Source organism: Salmo salar, chromosome ssa02 (assembly GCF_905237065.1).
Source record: "Salmo salar chromosome ssa02, Ssal_v3.1, whole genome shotgun sequence".
NCBI lineage: Eukaryota > Metazoa > Chordata > Actinopteri > Salmoniformes > Salmonidae > Salmo > Salmo salar.
Genome location: NC_059443.1, coordinates 71,189,557 through 71,205,930, shown reverse-complemented (window position 1 = coordinate 71,205,930; position 16,374 = coordinate 71,189,557). Strand labels below are relative to the sequence as shown.

The following is a 16,374-nucleotide window of genomic DNA, read 5'->3' as shown; positions in this document are numbered from 1 at the left end:
GAGAAGTGGAAGGTCCTCAACCAACAGTAACAATGGAGAGAAGTGGAAGGTCCTCCACCAACAGCAACAATGGAGAGAAGTGGAAGGTCCTCAACCAACAGTAACAATGGAGAGAAGTGGAAGGTCCTCAACCAACAGTAACAATGGAGAGAAGTGGAAGGTCCTCAACCAACAGTAATAATTGAGTAAGGAGCATCATAAACTACTACTCAGACTGTCATGGTTATTCTGAAGTCTTTCATAGTGTTATTCTAAAGTTGAACTTAAACAGCACCATTTCAATAAACCTATATGGCAATCAGACTTCCTGCTTTGGTAAAACAACCTTGGAAGTGTTCAGTACATTGACTAAATACATATCATGAATGTCACTTGTCTTTAACAAGTTTAGGCAGTTTTCCTAAAATCTGCTATGGTCAATTAGTACTTTTGCCTATACCAAATAAACCACACATTGTTCTGCCTCAATCCCTTGTTGTTCTGTAAATATGTATTTATCCTGCCTTACAATAAATATAGACATGTTTATTTCTATGTTTACAACCTGTTAAATAGACAATCATTAGACAATGAGCATCATCATACAGAGTTATTTATTGACATCATCAAATCACAGCATACACACACAGCAACTCAGGTTTGGTTGGAACTTACACAATGATTTGAGGAAATGATCAGTCCTAAAACAATGCAAGTCTCTGTGTATACAACATACACAGTACAATGAAATCACACTGTAGTGCATAAATTCATTACTAGAATCAAAGCAAGTATTTCTGTGCCCTTGAAAGTTACACTGGGCTGTAGGTTAGGATGGAGATCAGGGGAGTAGTGCAGGAGGGACCCCATCCTTCATATGACATGCTGGGTGGTTCCCAAGGCTCACTCCAGACTCTGGGCCCCTGGGGGTCAAAGAGAATCTGACTGTTAGAGAGGAAACACACCAGAACGACAGTTCCTCTGACCAGGCCATAATTTTCCTGATCATTTCCCAAAGAATCTACATGTTGAATCTGTGAAACAGCCACTGTTCGCTGGCATCCAGCACGTGGTCACTAAAACACAGCTTGGCGACAGCAGTCAGCTACTTATTGCCTAAAGCTTATGTGGTATATTAGCTTATGAAATTAACATGAATGAAATACTCACAGCTGATTGGCCCGATGGCTATGGGCTTGAGGAGGACAGATTCAGACACAGAGCGAGATTTTCTTCCAGAGCACACCTGTAGAGAGAAAGAGACCAACCACTACGTCAGAGAGGCCAACCACTACGTCAGAGAGACCAACCACTACGTCAGAGAAACCAACCACTCCGTCAGAGAGACCAACCACTCCGTCAGAGAGACCAACCACTCCGTCAGAGAGACCAACCACTCCGTCAGAGAGACCAACCACTCCGTCAACAGAACAAAAATCGTCAGAGAGACCAACCACTACGGCAGAGAAACCAACCACTACGTCAGAGAAACCAACCACTCCGTCAGAGAGACCAACCACTCCGTCAGAGAGACCAACCACTCCGTCAGAGAGACCAACCACTCCGTCAGAGAGACCAACCACTCCGTCAGAGAGACCAACCACTACGTCAGAGAGACCAACCACTCCGTCAGAGAGACCAACCACTCCGTCAGAGAAACCAACCACTCCGTCAGAGAAACCAACCACTACGTCAGAGAAACTAACCACTACGTCAGAGAAACCAACCATTACGTCAGAGAGACCAACCACTACGTCAGAGAGACCAACCACTACGTCAGAGAAACCAAGCACTCTGTCAGAGAGACTAAACACAAAAAGTCAAAGGACTCACTGGAGTGCAGGAGGAGCTCCCCTGGTCACACAGGCTGAGGCTGCAGTGCAGGAAGAAGTAACGGTAGTCCACCTGCAACGCAGCAGAGAAGCGAGCCCTGAGGGACGAGCCACTTTCCTCCACGGTCACCTGGGTACGATTTGTAGGACACCTGGGAGAAGAGCCAAGAAACAGCAAAGGGTTGAAGGTTTGCACGGCTACACAGACCGTACACAGCAACAAACATACCATAGACATGCGTTACACACAAAACAAACACACATAGACATGCAAACAGCTGATGAATAGAGTCATGGACCTGTCCTGAATCATGTAGGTCCGTGGGAGATTATCAGGGCTGGGGGATTGGTTGGCATAGCAGTCCCTTAGAACAACAACAAAACGCTCCATCCCGGACTCCTCTACGGACACGCCCACGCACAGAGTGGAACCAATCGGCAGGAGGACTTCACCAGCTGGGTAAGACTCTGTGTAGTTGGAGTTACGATACAGAAACATGGAGGCTCTGGCCTTGGCACCGACTCCAACAGCTCCACGACTATTCCTATCAAGAGGTGAACATGAAGCCAGAGGACATCAGATATTAGACAGCTTGATAACTTCGGATATCAAAGTTATAACAAAAAAACGTGTGAACAAATCTTTTATTTAAATGTTTTATTTAACTAGGCAAGTCAGTTAAGAACAAATTCTTATTTTCAATGACGGCCTACACCAGCCAAACCCGGACGACGCTGGGCCAATTGTGCACCACTCTATGGGACTCCCAACCACAGCCGGTTGTGATACAGCCTGGATTTGAAACAGGGTGTCTGCAGTGATGCCTCTAGCACTGCTTAGACCGCTGCGCCACTCGGGAGCCCCCCTTAACACTTCCAAACACTTTTTACATATGAACTCTTAATGTTGGTGTTTCATGTTTAACAATATCTTCAATTGGAAAACCAGAAGACAGAATTGTTCGAAACACTTTGATTTCATAATGACGGTTCTGTCAGAATAAACTTAATAAACATTCTGTGTATTTTCTCACAGTAGGTAGGGTTTGATGGCCACATCCAGACTGCTCTCTGTCTCCAGAGGATAGACACAGGAGCAAGGATAGCTCACGGGTCGGGAGAGAGAGTAATTTCTCCCATTTTCTGGATAAACGAATAAGCTGTTGGAGTAGACAGCATGGGTGGTGTTAGTCTGAAATAGAAGAAAAGTGTTCACAGTTAAATTAATATTCAGGTCTTATATACAGACCTACTAACAGTAAGGATCAGTTATAGTCTAAACTCTTCCAGTGTTGAATAACCTCCAGTCAGACATTGAGGTAATGTGTTCTCACCTCCAGAGTGTTTCCACAGCGTCCCTCCCGTCGCTCCACCTGGTACCACACCGTGCCGTTACGATCCTCGTGGGCGGAGCACCTAGGGTCGGCCAGGTGAGCTGTGGAAGCGTTCAGACCAGCGGCCTTCAGGTTAGCCCTGTTTAGACCCACCTGTATTATGCTCTGCCCACACACTACCTCTGGGGCCATGATTGGAGGATTGGTGGTGGTAACAGTTATCCGAGGTGTTGTAGGTGTAGGGGCTGTTATAAAAGGTTGATAGAGAGAGGGAGTAGAGAAAGAATGAAAGAGAGGAAGAGAGAAAAACAAGAGAATACAAAACGACTGTCAGCCAGGTGTGAAGAGCGAATAGTGCGGCACGGAACTCGTTCCTCTGCTACACTGGTATTCTGTTGTGGAATAGTCTCCCACTGCCTATTAAACTGTCCCAGTCCCGGGGGGTTAAAGGATAGGTCAGAGTTCATCTTTGGACAAAGTTGAGTAGCTGTTAGTGTGAATGCATTAATGCCTCTGCTACGTCAGAATAATGATGGCACAGGTCTGGCTCCCGAGGCCGTCTTAGCTGTTAGAGTTTTTTTGATAATGATTATAGATTTCTTCATGTCCATGAGGACAAAATGAACGGATCAGAATAGGTTGACTGTATTTTCATATTCCTGCCTCTATTTTTTGTAGTTATTTATTTACTATATGCTGTGTTGTTTTCTCAGTGTTGTATGTATTCCATCAGAAGTTGGAAAATGTTGGAAATCAATTTAACCCCTGGGTTGTACTCAGTGCATCTTTTTCCCAATAAGTCAATCAATCACTGAGGAGTACGATGTGTTTTTCTTAACACTCACCTTTCCTCTCACACCTCCAGGTGGTCTTATCCTCACTCATACAGGTGTCATCATCTCTACAGGTAGAACACACCTTGGTGTTGACGTCTGGAAGAGCAGAGGGGAGGGGGGTTCATGGATTTGCTGTGACTAGTACACACTCGGGTTATACGACTGATGTACAATGTATTTGTCACTACGGTTGTGAAACCACCGTTGTGGGGTGTCTAAAGTCTCTCCTGACATACTGTTAATATAAATACAGAGACTTGGTTCTGGTTTCAGAGAGTGAATTGGACACTTTGGAACATTCTTTATGTCTTTAAGAATCAGTAACAAGCACATTATGATGGTACATACCTGCACAGTAGGCCAAGTGGCAGTTTATTGCAGGGACAAACTTGTAGACATAGTAGTTTCCATAGCAGGCTTTGACATGGATGGGAGTTTGAATAAAGTAGCAGCAGTTACCAGACCAGCTCCCACAGACACCCCTCTGAACCACCCCGTCTAACAGCTGGGGATGGGGCTTTGTGAGCCACATTGGGGCGTGGGTTCCACACATGTTAATCTCCACACACCTTTCTGGCATCTGAACGCTGGTGTGCCCCAGGAACAGGCGATACCAGCCCTGAAAGTTGATGCTCTGGTCACAGTGTAAGCCCCCATTAACCTGGTTGTTGTTGTTGTTGTTGGTGGCACGCCAGTCGTCATTCAGTGCGGTATAATTCTGGCAGGGGTCTGCACAGCGAAGTGTTCCACCAACACTGATACAGTCCTGTCCCACTGGACACTGTCTGCCCCCACAGCTAAACTGGATAGAATTGGCAACAGTCACACCTGCGAAAACAATCCCCCCCATAAAAACATATGATATCCCTGGGCTCTGGTCAAAGGTTGTGCACTATATAGTCATTAGGAAGCCATTTGGGATGCAACCCAATGTCTCTCTCTCCAGAATTGAAACACTGGCAATAAAGAGAATGAGAGTGATGTCTACATCCTGAACTTGAGAATAAGGCTAAAATAATGAATACAGTGTGTCACACCCTTATCTGATTCACCTGTCCTTGTGATTGCCTCCACCCCCTCCAGGTGTCGCTTGTTATCCCTGGTGTATATATCCCTGTGTTTCCTGTCTCTGTGTCATTTTGTCTTGTATGTGTTATTCCTGTACTCCTTTTTCTATTCTCTTTTGCTAGTCCTCCCGGTTTTGACCCTTGCCTGTTTTCTGTACCCGCCTGCCTGACCATTCTGCCTGCCCTGACCTCGAGCCTGCCTGCCACTCTGTACCTCCTGGACTGGTTTTGACCTTTGGTCTGTCCACGACCATTCTCTTGCCTACCCCTTTTGGATTGTTCAATAAATATCAAAGACTCAAACCATCTGCCACCCGTGTCTGCATCTGTGTCTCGCCTTGTGCCCTTATACAGTGAGATAAAGGAATGAGAGACCTGCACACGGAACGTTGCTGTTTTGGCTGCATGAATAAAGCACTGGGGAGCAGCAATATTCTGAGTGAATCTCTCATTCCGTTACCTAAACGGGAATAAGCCAATCAACCCATTACCTGAGCTGTCTGCAGTAACATGCTTAAAGAACAGGAGCATCATCAGAATACCCGTTGACATCATTCTGTTCAGCTCAGACACACGACTGAAAAAAATTATACAAAGATGTGTAAAAATGTGAATTCACTGAGGAGCAAAGTGAGGAGGGCAGTGGAAACGCGTCTCAAACAGGATGGATGAATATACCAAAAATGTGATAAATAGCAACACACTCAAAGCTTGTCAAAGGTCTGTTAAAACATAGTCAGGTAGAGTAAGTAGCATCATCATACTCCAAAGCCATTGTAATACAGTTGAAGTCAGAGGTTTACATACACCTTAGCCAAAGACATTTAAACTCAGTTTTTCACAATTCCTGACATTTAATCCTAGTAGAAATTCCCTGTCTTAGGTCAGTGAGGATCACCACTATTTTGAGAAGTTGAAATGTCAGAATAATAGTTGAGAGAATGATTTATTTCAGCTTTTATTTCTTTCATCGCATTCCCAATGGGTCAGAAGTTCACATACACTCAATTAGTACTTGGTAGCATTGTCTTTAAATTGTTTAACTTGGGCCAAACGTTTCGGGTAGCCCTCCACAAGCTTCCCAGAATAAGTTGGGTGAATTTTGGCCCATTCCTCCTGACAGAGCTGGTGTAACTGAGTCAGGTTTGTGGGCCTCCTTGCTCGCACACGCTTTTTCAGTTCTGCCCACAAATGTTCTATAGGATTGAGGTCAGGGCTTGTGATGGCCACTCCAATACCTTGACTTTGTTGTCCTTAAGCCATTTTGCCACAACTTTGGAAGTATGCTTGGGGTCATTGTCCATTTGGAAGACCCATTTGCGACCAAGCTTTAACTTCCTGACTGATGTCTTGAGATGTTGCTTCAATATATCCACATAATTTCCCCCCTCATGATGCCATCTATTTTGTGAAGTGCACCAGTCCCTCCTGCAGCAAAGCACCCCCACAACATGATGCTGCCACCCCCGCGCTTCACAGTTGGGATGATGTTCTTCGGCTTGCAAGCCTCCCCCTATTTCCTCCAAACATAACGATGGTCATTATGGCCAAACAGTTCTATTTTTGTTTCATCAGACCAGAGGACATTTCTCCAAAAAGTACGATCTTTGTCCCCATGTGCAGTTGCAAACCGTAGTCTGGATTTTTTATGGCGGTTTTGGAGCAGTGGCTTCTTCCTTGCTGAGTGACCTTTCAGGTTATGTCGATATAGGACTCGTTTTACAGTGGATATAGATACTTTTGTACCTGTTTCTTCCAGCATCTTCAGAAGGTCCTTTGCTGCTGTTCTGGGATTGATTTGCACTTTTCGCACCAGAGTACATTCATCTCTAGGAGACAGAACGCGTCTCCTTCCTGAGCGGTATGACGGCTGCGTGGTCCCATGTTGTTTATACTTGCATACTATTGTTTGTACAGATGAACGTGGTACCTTCAGGCGTTTGGAAATTGCTCCCAAGGATGAACCAGACTTGTGGAGGTCTACAATTTTTTGGGGGCTGATTCCTTTTGATTTTCCCATGATGTCAAGCAAAGAGGCACTGAGTTTGAAGGTAGGCCATGAAATACATCCACATGTACACCTTCAATTGACTCGAATAATGTCAATTAGCCTATCAGAAGCTTCTAAAGCCATGACATCATTTTCTGGAATTTTCCAAGCTGTTTAAAGGCACAGTCAACTTAGTGTATGTAAACTTCTGACCCACTGGAATTGTGATACAGTGAATTAATTATAAGTGAAATAATCTGTCTGTAAACAATTGTTTGAAAAATTACTTGTGTCATGCACAAAGTAGATGTCTTAACCGACTTGCAAAAACGATAGTTTGTTAACAATACATTTGTGGAGTGGTTGAAAAACGAGTTTTAATGACTCCAACATAAGTGTATGTAAACTTCCGACTTCAACTGTATGTTACGCAAACATAAACTACATTATAAACCGGGTGGTTCGAGGCCTGAATTCTGATTGGCTGAAAGCCATGGTATATCAATCAATCAATCAATCAAATGCATTTATAAAGCCCTTTTTACATCAGCCGATGTCACAAATTGCTATACCACGTGTTTGACAAAACATGTATTTTTTACTGCTCTAATTACGTTGGTAACCAGTTTATAATAGCAATAAGGCACCTTGTGGGTTTGTGATATTTGGCCGATACACCAAGTCTAAGGGCTGTGTCCAGGCACTCCGCGTTGTATCGTGCTTAACAACAGCCCTTGAATGTGGTATATTGGCCATACACCACACCTCCTCGTTATTGCATAATTATATTATTGAAATCATCTTTTGGTTAGGAAAAAGTGGATTCTTCTAGTTGAGAGAGAGCACTTACCTCTGTGAACTGATTTCAGTGGCCTTCGATGTGACTGATTGGTTGTTAATTGTCTTCTCAGATATCTCTACTGATACAATACAGCATTAACCAAATACAGATACAGATATTCATGCTGTAGTACTGTAATACTGAGGAAATTATAAAACGTACCTTTTTGTGATGATTTTGGTTACCACAGACACCTGCGGTACAACATTGCAAGTGGAGAGAGGGGTTTGATTTAGCTAACAGTCAAATCTTCCCCAAATAACTGGCCCAGTCAATCAGGAGAGATTTCCTATTAGGGTGCCTTCAAACCAGAAGTCATGAAATGCATGTCTAACGCAGGGCTGGTAGAAATGGCCTTCCCTGTGGCTCAGTTGGTAGAGCATGGTGTTTGCAACGCCAGGGTTGTGCGTTCGATTCCCACGGGGGACCAGTACAAAAAAAAAAATGCATGAAATGAAGTGTATGAAATGTATGCGCTCACTACTGTAAGTCGCTCTGGATAAGAGCGTCTGCTAAATGACTAAAATGTAAAATGTAAATGTAAACGCTGTTCTCTGTAGTTGACGGATGAGTCTTTACATCCTTCCTGACGGACAGCGCATCACGATCTCAGAAACAATAAAGTACATCTTACCAGTCTGGAGTGAGCCTTTGTTTGTGGTGGAAAAGAACCAAAACTGCTTGATTTATATACATATGCCGAAGAGGGAAATTACTGTTTCAAATGATAAAATCAATATTTGAAATGCAAATAAGAGCAATGTTCCAACATCTACAAACTGTTAGCGGTGGCACCTCTCACCAATGAGTTGTGTTTTACTCCCCCATCTTTAAACCATCAAAATAAAGAGAGTCTGCTGACTGCTGACACAAACATGAACAAGACACCATAGATTGTGTGCACAGGACAGTTGGCATGAGTATAGTATCCTGTAATGTGTCTTAAACTAACATCTCCAACAACAGTAAACACACAGGACAGTTGGCATGAGTATAGTATCCTGTAATGTGTCTTAAACTAACATCTCCAACAACAGTAAACACACAGGACAGTTGGCAGGATTCTTAAAAGAATGAACTGCGATGTCTAGGTAACTAGAGACAACAATAGTACATACACACGCATAAACACATTAACATTAAAAGGCACTACCCATGTGGAGTCATTAAAAAGAGCATCATAAACTACTATTCAGATTGTCATGGTCATTCTGAAGACTTTCATTGTGTTATTCTACAGTGGAATTCAAACAGCACCATTTCAATACACCAATATGACTAATAGTCCTACTGCTTTGGTAAGACAGCCTTGGAAGTGTCCAGAACATTGACTAAACATGTATCATGAATTTCACTTGTCTTTAACAAGTTTGGCCAGCTGTTGGAGTAGACAGCATGAATAAGCTGTTGGAGTAGACAGCATGAATGAGCTTTTGGAAAAGACAGCATGAATGAGGTGGTGGAGTAGACAGCATGAATAAGATGTTGGAGTAGACAGCATGAATGAGGTGGTGGATTAGACAGCATGAATGAGGTGGTGGAGTAGACAGCATGAATGAGGTGGTGGATTAGACAGCATGAATGAGGTGGTGGAGTAGACAGCATGAATGAGGTGGTGGATTAGACAGCATGAATGAGGTGGTGGAGTAGACAGCATGAATAAGCTGTTGGAGTAGACAGCATGAATAAGCTGTTGGAGTAGACAGCATGAATACGCTGTTGCAGTAGACAGCATGAATAAGATGTTGGAGTAGACAGCTTGAATAAGCTGTTGGAGTAGACAGCATGGGTGGTGTTACTCTGAAATAGAAGAATTAATAGATGCTTAGGTCTTATACACAGACCTACTAACATGAAGGTCTTATACACAGACCTACTAACATGAAGGTCTTATACACAGACCTACTAACATGAAGGTCATATACACAGACCTACTAACATTAAGGTCTTATACACAGACCTACTAACATTAAGGTCTTATACACAGACCTACTAACATTAAGGATCAATTATAGTCTAAACTATTCCAGTGTTGAATAACCTCCAGTCAGACATTGTTGAATTCATATAGCAACATTCCAACATTGTTTAGAATGATCTAGCCTAAATATGGCATGATTCCACTATTTGTATCCATTTGCATCACTTTCAAAGAGATATTTTATTTGGAAGGCGAAAATAGCCTTTTAAATAGGGTGTAGGACGAGTGTACATGCGGTCATGGCAAAGGTCACAGCCCCTTTTACCGCAGCCTTTTGTCCAACCTTTTGTAAACAGCCATGTCTACACTCTTTGAAAAAATTGTGCTATCAAGAACCTAACAGGGTTGTTCAGCTGTCCACATAGTGGAACCCTTTGAAGAACCCTTTTTGGTTCCAGGTATAACCCTTTTGCTTCTATGTAGAACCCTATTGGGTTCCATGTAGAACCCTTTCCCCAGAAGGTTCTACTTGGAACCAAAAATAGTTATACCTGGAAGCAAAAAGGTTCTCCTATGGGGACAGCAGAACAACCCTTTTTGAACCCTTTTTTCGAAGAGTGTATAAACATGTGGCTTTACATCCAATAGACGTTCGACAAAGTAATTTCAGTCCATTGCAGAACATAATAGCAAAGTAAAATATTTTCTAAAATGCAGATGTTGAACCGTCAAGCTTTGACGTAATTTACAATTTTAAATCCAACACATTTATTTGATTGTGATTTTTACATTTTACATTTAAGTCATTTAGCAGACGCTCTTATCCAGAGCGACTTACAAATTGGTGGATTCACCTTATGATATCCAGTGGAACAACCACTTTACAATAGTGCATCTAAATCTTTATGGGGGGGGGTTAGAAGGATTCCTTTATCCTATCCTAGGTATTCCTTAAAGAGGTGGGGTTTCAGGTGTCTCCGGAAGGTGGTGATTGACTCCGCTGTCCTGGCGTCGTGAGGGAGCTTGTTCCACCATTGGGGTGCCAGAGCAGCGAACAGTTTTGACTGGGCTGAGCGGGAACTGTGCTTCCTCAGAGGTAGGGAGGCGAGCAGGCCAGAGGTGGATGAACGCAGTGCCCTTGTTTGGGTGTAGGGCCTGATCAGAGCCTGAAGGTACGGAGGTGCCGTTCCCTTCACAGCTCCGTAGGCAAGCACCATGGTCTTGTAGCGGATGCGAGCTTCAACAGGAAGCCAGTGGAGAGAGCGGAGGAGCGGGGTGACGTGAGAGAACTTGGGAAGGTTGAACACCAGACGGGCTGCGGCGTTCTGGATGAGTTGTAGGGGTTTAATGGCACAGGCAGGGAGCCCAGCCAACAGCGAGTTGCAGTAATCCAGACGGGAGATGACAAGTGCTTGGATTAGGACCTGCGCCGCTTCCTGTGTGAGGCACGGTCGTACTCTGCGAATGTTGTAGAGCATGAACCTACAGGATCGGGTCACCGCCTTGATGTTAGTAGAGAACGACAGGGTGTTGTCCAGGGTCACTCCAAGGTTCTTAGCAATCTGGGAGGAGGACACAATGGAGTTGTCAACAAGTGATGGCGAGATCATGGAATGGGCAGTCCTTCCCCGGGAGGAAGAGCAGCTCCGTCTTGCCGAGGTTCAGCTTGAGGTGGTGATCCGTCATCCACACTGATATGTCTGCCAGACATGCAGAGATGCGATTCGCCACCTGGTTATCAGAAGGGGGAAAGGAGAAGATTAATTGTGTGTCGTCTGCATAGCAATGGTAGGAGAGACCATGTGAGGATATGACAGAGCCAAGTGACTTGGTGTATAGCGAGAATAGGAGAGGGCCTAGAACAGAGCCCTGGGGGACACCAGTGGTGAGAGCACGTGGTGCGGAGACAGATTCTCGCCACGCCACCTGTTAGGAGCGACCTGTCAGGTAAGACGCAATCCAAGGGTGGGCCGCGCCGGAGATGCCCAACTCGGAGAGGGTGGAGAGGAGGATCTGATGGTTCACCGTATCAAAGGCAGCAGATAGGTCTAGGAGGATGAGAGCAGAGGAGAGAGAGTTAGCTTTAGCAGTGCGGAGAGCCTCCGTGACACAGAGAAGAGCAGTCTCAGTTGAATGACCAGTCTTGAAACCTGACTGATTTGGATCGAGAAGGTCATTCTGAGAGAGATAGCAGGAGAGCTGGCCAAGGACGGCACGTTCAAGAGTTTTGGAGAGAAAAGAAAGAAGGGATACTGGTCTGTAGTTGTTGACATCGGAGGGATCGAGTGTAGGTTTTTTCAGAAGGGGTGCAACTCTCGCTCTCTTGAAGACGGGAGGGACGTAGCCAGCGGTCAAGGATGAGTTGATGAGCGAGGTGAGGTAAGGGAGAAGGTCTCCGGAAATGGTCTGGAGAAGAGAGGAGGGGATAGGGTCAAGCGGACAGGTTGTTGGGCAGCCGGCCGTCACAAGACGCGAGATTTCATCTGGAGAGAGAGGGGAGAAAGAGGTCAAAGCACAGGGTAGGGCAGTGTGAGCAGGACCAGCGGTGTCGTTTGACTTAGCAAACGAGGATCGGATGTCGTCGACCTTCTTTTCAAAATGGTTGACGAAGTCATCCGCAGAGAGGGAGGAGGGGGGGAGGGGAGGAGGATTCAGGAGGGAGGAGAAGGTGGCAAAGAGCTTCCTAGGGTTAGAGGCAGATGCTTGGAATTTAGAGTGGTAGAAAGTGGCTTTAGCAGCAGAGACAGAAGAGGAAAATGTAGAGAGGAGGGAGTGAAAGGATGCCAGGTCCGCAGGGGAGGCGAGTTTTCCTCCATTTCCGCTCGGCTGCCCGGAGCCCTGTTCTGTGAGCTCGCAATGAGTCGTCGAGCCACGGAGCAGGAGGGGAGGACCGAGCCGGCCTGGAGGATATGGGACATAGAGAATCAAAGGATGCAGAAAGGGAGGAGAGGAGGGTTGAGGAGGCAGAATCAGGGGATAGGTTGGAGAAGGTTTGAGCAGAGGGAAGAGATGATAGGATGGAAGAGGAGAGAGTAGCGGGAGAGAGAGAGCGAAGGTTGGGACGGCGCAATACCATCCGAGTAGGGGCAGAGTGAGAAGTGTTGGATGAGAGCGAGAGGGAAAAGGATACAAGGTAGTGGTCGGAGACTTGGAGGGGAGTTGCAATGAGATTAGTGGACGAACAGCATCTAGTAAAGATGAGGTCAAGCGTATTGCCTGCCTTGTGAGTAGGGGGGGAAGGTGAGAGGGTGAGGTCAAAAGAGGAGAGGAGTGGAAAGAAGGAGGCAGAGAGGAATGAGTCAAAGGTAGACGTGGGGAGGTTAAAGTCACCCAGAACTGTGAGAGGTGAGCCATCCTCAGGAAAGGAACTTATCAAGACGTCAAGCTCATTGATGAACTCTCCAAGGGAACCTGGAGGGCGATAAATGATAAGGATGTTAAGCTTGAAAGGGCTGGTAACTGTGACAGCATGGAATTCAAATGAGGAGATAGACAGATGGGTCAGGGGAGAAAGAGAGAATGTCCACTTGGGAGAGATGAGGATTCCAGTGCCACCACCCCGCTGGCCAGATGCTCTCGGGGTATGCGAGAACACGTGGGCAGACGAGGAGAGAGCAGTAGGAGTAGCAGTGTTATCTGTGGAAATCCATGTTTCCGTCAGTGCCAAGAAGTCGAGGTGCTGGAGGGTAGCATAGGCTGAGATGAACTCTGCCTTGTTGGCCGCAGACCGGCAGTTCCAGAGGCTGCCGGAGACCTGGAACTCCACGTGGGTCGTGTGCGCTGGGACCACCAGGTTAGAGTGGCAGCGGCCACGCGGTGTGATGCGTTTGTGTGGCCTGTGCAGAGGGGAGAGAACAGGGATAGACAGACACATAGTTGACAGGTTACAGAAGAGGCTACGCTAATGCAAAGGAGATTGGAATGACAAGTGGACTACACTTCTCGAATGTTCAGAAAGTTAAGCTTACGTTGCAAAAATGTTATTGACTAAAATGACGAAGATGATACAGTACTGCTGGCTGGTGAAGTAGGCTAGCTAGCAGTGGCTGCGTTGTTGACTTTGTTTGAACGTGTAGCTGGCTAGGTAACCTCGATAGTTTCAGTACTACACCTTATCATGATACAAAAGCAACTATGGCGTCGCGGGGGACGAAAATAGCTGGCTATCTAACATCGATAAATACTCTAAACTACACAGTTATCAAACTATGACAAAGTCAACTAACACTGCACTAGTCAAATCGTTCTGTTGTAGTGTATTAGTTTCTACAGTGCTGCTAGTCAGTAAAGGTTGGCTAGCTAGCTGTTGGTTTATGATGACTAGGTGTGTTGACTAAGTCTGGACAACGGCGTCGCGGCACGGCTGGCTAGCTAACCTCGATAAATTACTCTAAACTAAACAATTATCAAACTATGACAAAGACAACTAACACTGCACTAGTCAAATCGTTCCGTTGTAGTGTATTCGTTTCTACAGTGCTGCTAGTCAGTAAAGGTTGGCTAGCTAGCAGTGGGTTTGATGATGACTAGGTGTGTTGACTAAGTCTGGACAACGGCGTCGCGGCACTGCTGGCTAGCTAACCTCGATAAATTACTCTAAACTACACAATTATCAAACTATGACAAAGACAACTAACACTGCACTAGTCAAATCGTTCCGTTGTAGTGTATTCGTTTCTACAGCGCTGCTAGTCAGTAAAGGTTGGCTAGCTAGCAGTGGGTTTGATGATGACTAGGTGTGTTGACTAAGTCTGGACAACGGCGTCGTGGCACGGCTGGCTAGCTAACCTCGATAATTACTCGATAATTACTCTAAACTACACAATTATCTTTGATACAAAGACGGCTATGTAGCTAGCTAAGAAAAAATTGCTCAGATCAAACAAATCAAACCGTTGTAATGTAATGAAATGTAATGAATGTGTTATTTGCCCTAAAGGGAAAGGGGATACCCAATCAGTTGTACAAGTGAATGCATTCAAAAGAAATCTGTCTTCCACATTTAACCCAACCCCTCTGAATCAGAGTGGTGTGGGGGGCTGTCTTAATCAACGTACACGTCAACGTCCACATGAACAAGACACCATAGATCGTGTGCACAGGACAGTTGGCATGAGTATAGTATCCTGTAATGTATCTTAAACTAACATCTCCAACAACAGTAAACACACAGGACAGTTGTCAGGATTCTTATCTTCTGTTTGATAGTCGATGATGATGGCGCAAGATCCTGCAGTAAAAAAGAATGAACTGCGATGTCTAGGTAACTAGAGACAACAATAGTACATACACACGCATAAACACATTAACATTAAAAGGCACTACCCATGTGGAGTCATTAAAAAGAGCATCATAAACTACTATTCAGATTGTCATGGTCATTCTGAAGACTTTCATTGTGTTATTCTACAGTGGAATTCAAACAGCACCATTTCAATACACCAATATGACTAATAGTCCTACTGCTTTGGTAAGACAGCCTTGGAAGTGTCCAGAACATTGACTAAACATGTATCATGAATTTCACTTGTAGACAGCATGAATAAGCTGTTGGAGTAGACAGCATGAATGAGGTGGTGGAGTAGACAGCATGAATAAGCTGTTGGAGTAGACAGCATGAATAAGCTGTTGGAGTAGACAGCATGAATAAACTGTTGGATTAGACAGCATGAATGAGGTGGTGGATTAGACAGCATGAATGAGGTGGTGGAGTAGACAGCATGAATAAGCTGTTGGAGTAGACAGCATGAAGAAGCTGTTGGAGTAGACAGCATGAATAAGCTGTTGGAGTAGACAGCATGAATAAGCTGTTAGAGTAGACAGCATGAATGAGGTGGTGGAGTAGACAGCATGAATGAGGTGGTGGAGTAGACAGCATGAATAAGCTGTTGGAGTAGACAGCATGAATAAGATGTTGGTGTAGACAGCTTTCCTTAAAAGAGCCTTTGGGTTCTTGGAGAGGCAGGCAAGTGGGCCGGTAGGGCCTGATGGCCACACCCAGACTGCTCTCTGTCTCCAGAGGATAGACACAGGAGAAAGGATAGCTCACGGGTCGGGAGAGAGAGTCGTTTCTCCCATCTACTGGATAAACAAATAAGCTGTTGGAGTAGACAGCATGGGTGGTGTTAGTCTGAAATAGAAGAAAAGTGTTCACAGTTAAATTAATATTCAGGTCTTATATACAGACCTACTAACAGCTGGGGATGGGGATACGTGAGCCTCATGGGGGAGCGAGTTCCACACATGTCCATCTCCACACACCTCTCTGGCATCTGAACACTGGTGTTCCCCAGGAACAGACAATACCAGCCCTGCCAGTTGATGCTCTGGTCGCAGAGCTCGCCATTAACGTTGGCATTGTTGTTGGTGGCACGCCAGTCGTCATTCAGTATGGTGTAGTGCTGGCAGGGGTCTGCACAGCAAGATGTTCCACCAACACTGATACAGTCTCCTCCCACTGGATGCTGTGTGGCCCTACAGCCAACCATACCTGCTAAAACAATTCTCCCAAAGAACGTCTGGGCTCTGCTCTAAAGTTGTGCACTATACACTACCGTTCAAAAGTTTGGGGTCA

At 45.2% G+C, this 16,374-nt stretch overlaps 1 protein-coding gene across 1 annotated transcript; it reads right to left on the bottom strand.

Annotated features, from left to right (window-relative positions):
- Window positions 1-617: 617 nt before the first annotated feature.
- On the bottom strand, window positions 618-8,056 carry LOC106591892 (uromodulin). Its single transcript, XM_045713815.1, has 11 exons — window positions 8,042-8,056; window positions 7,889-7,955; window positions 5,540-5,625; window positions 4,330-4,809; window positions 3,991-4,077; window positions 3,146-3,390; window positions 2,846-3,003; window positions 2,111-2,356; window positions 1,813-1,963; window positions 1,150-1,225; window positions 618-902 (listed from the first exon to the last, which is right to left on the bottom strand). The coding sequence occupies exons 3-11, from the start codon at window positions 5,601-5,603 to the stop codon at window positions 883-885; spliced, it is 1,527 nt and encodes a 508-aa protein (XP_045569771.1). The 5' UTR covers window positions 5,604-5,625; window positions 7,889-7,955; window positions 8,042-8,056; the 3' UTR covers window positions 618-882.
- Between the last annotated feature and the right edge of the window lie 8,318 nt (window positions 8,057-16,374).

Coding starts and splice junctions, on each gene's coding strand:
- LOC106591892 (XM_045713815.1), bottom strand. CDS start 5,603: ATGATGTCAACGGGTATTCTGATGATGCTCCTGTTCTTTAAGCATGTT. Junction 4,810..5,539: donor TGTTACTGCAGACAGCTCAG/GTAATGGGTTGA, acceptor TTGTTTTCGCAG/GTGTGACTGTTGCCAATTCT. Junction 1,226..1,812: donor GGAGCTCCTCCTGCACTCCA/GTGAGTCCTTTG, acceptor TTCTCTCTACAG/GTGTGCTCTGGAAGAAAATC.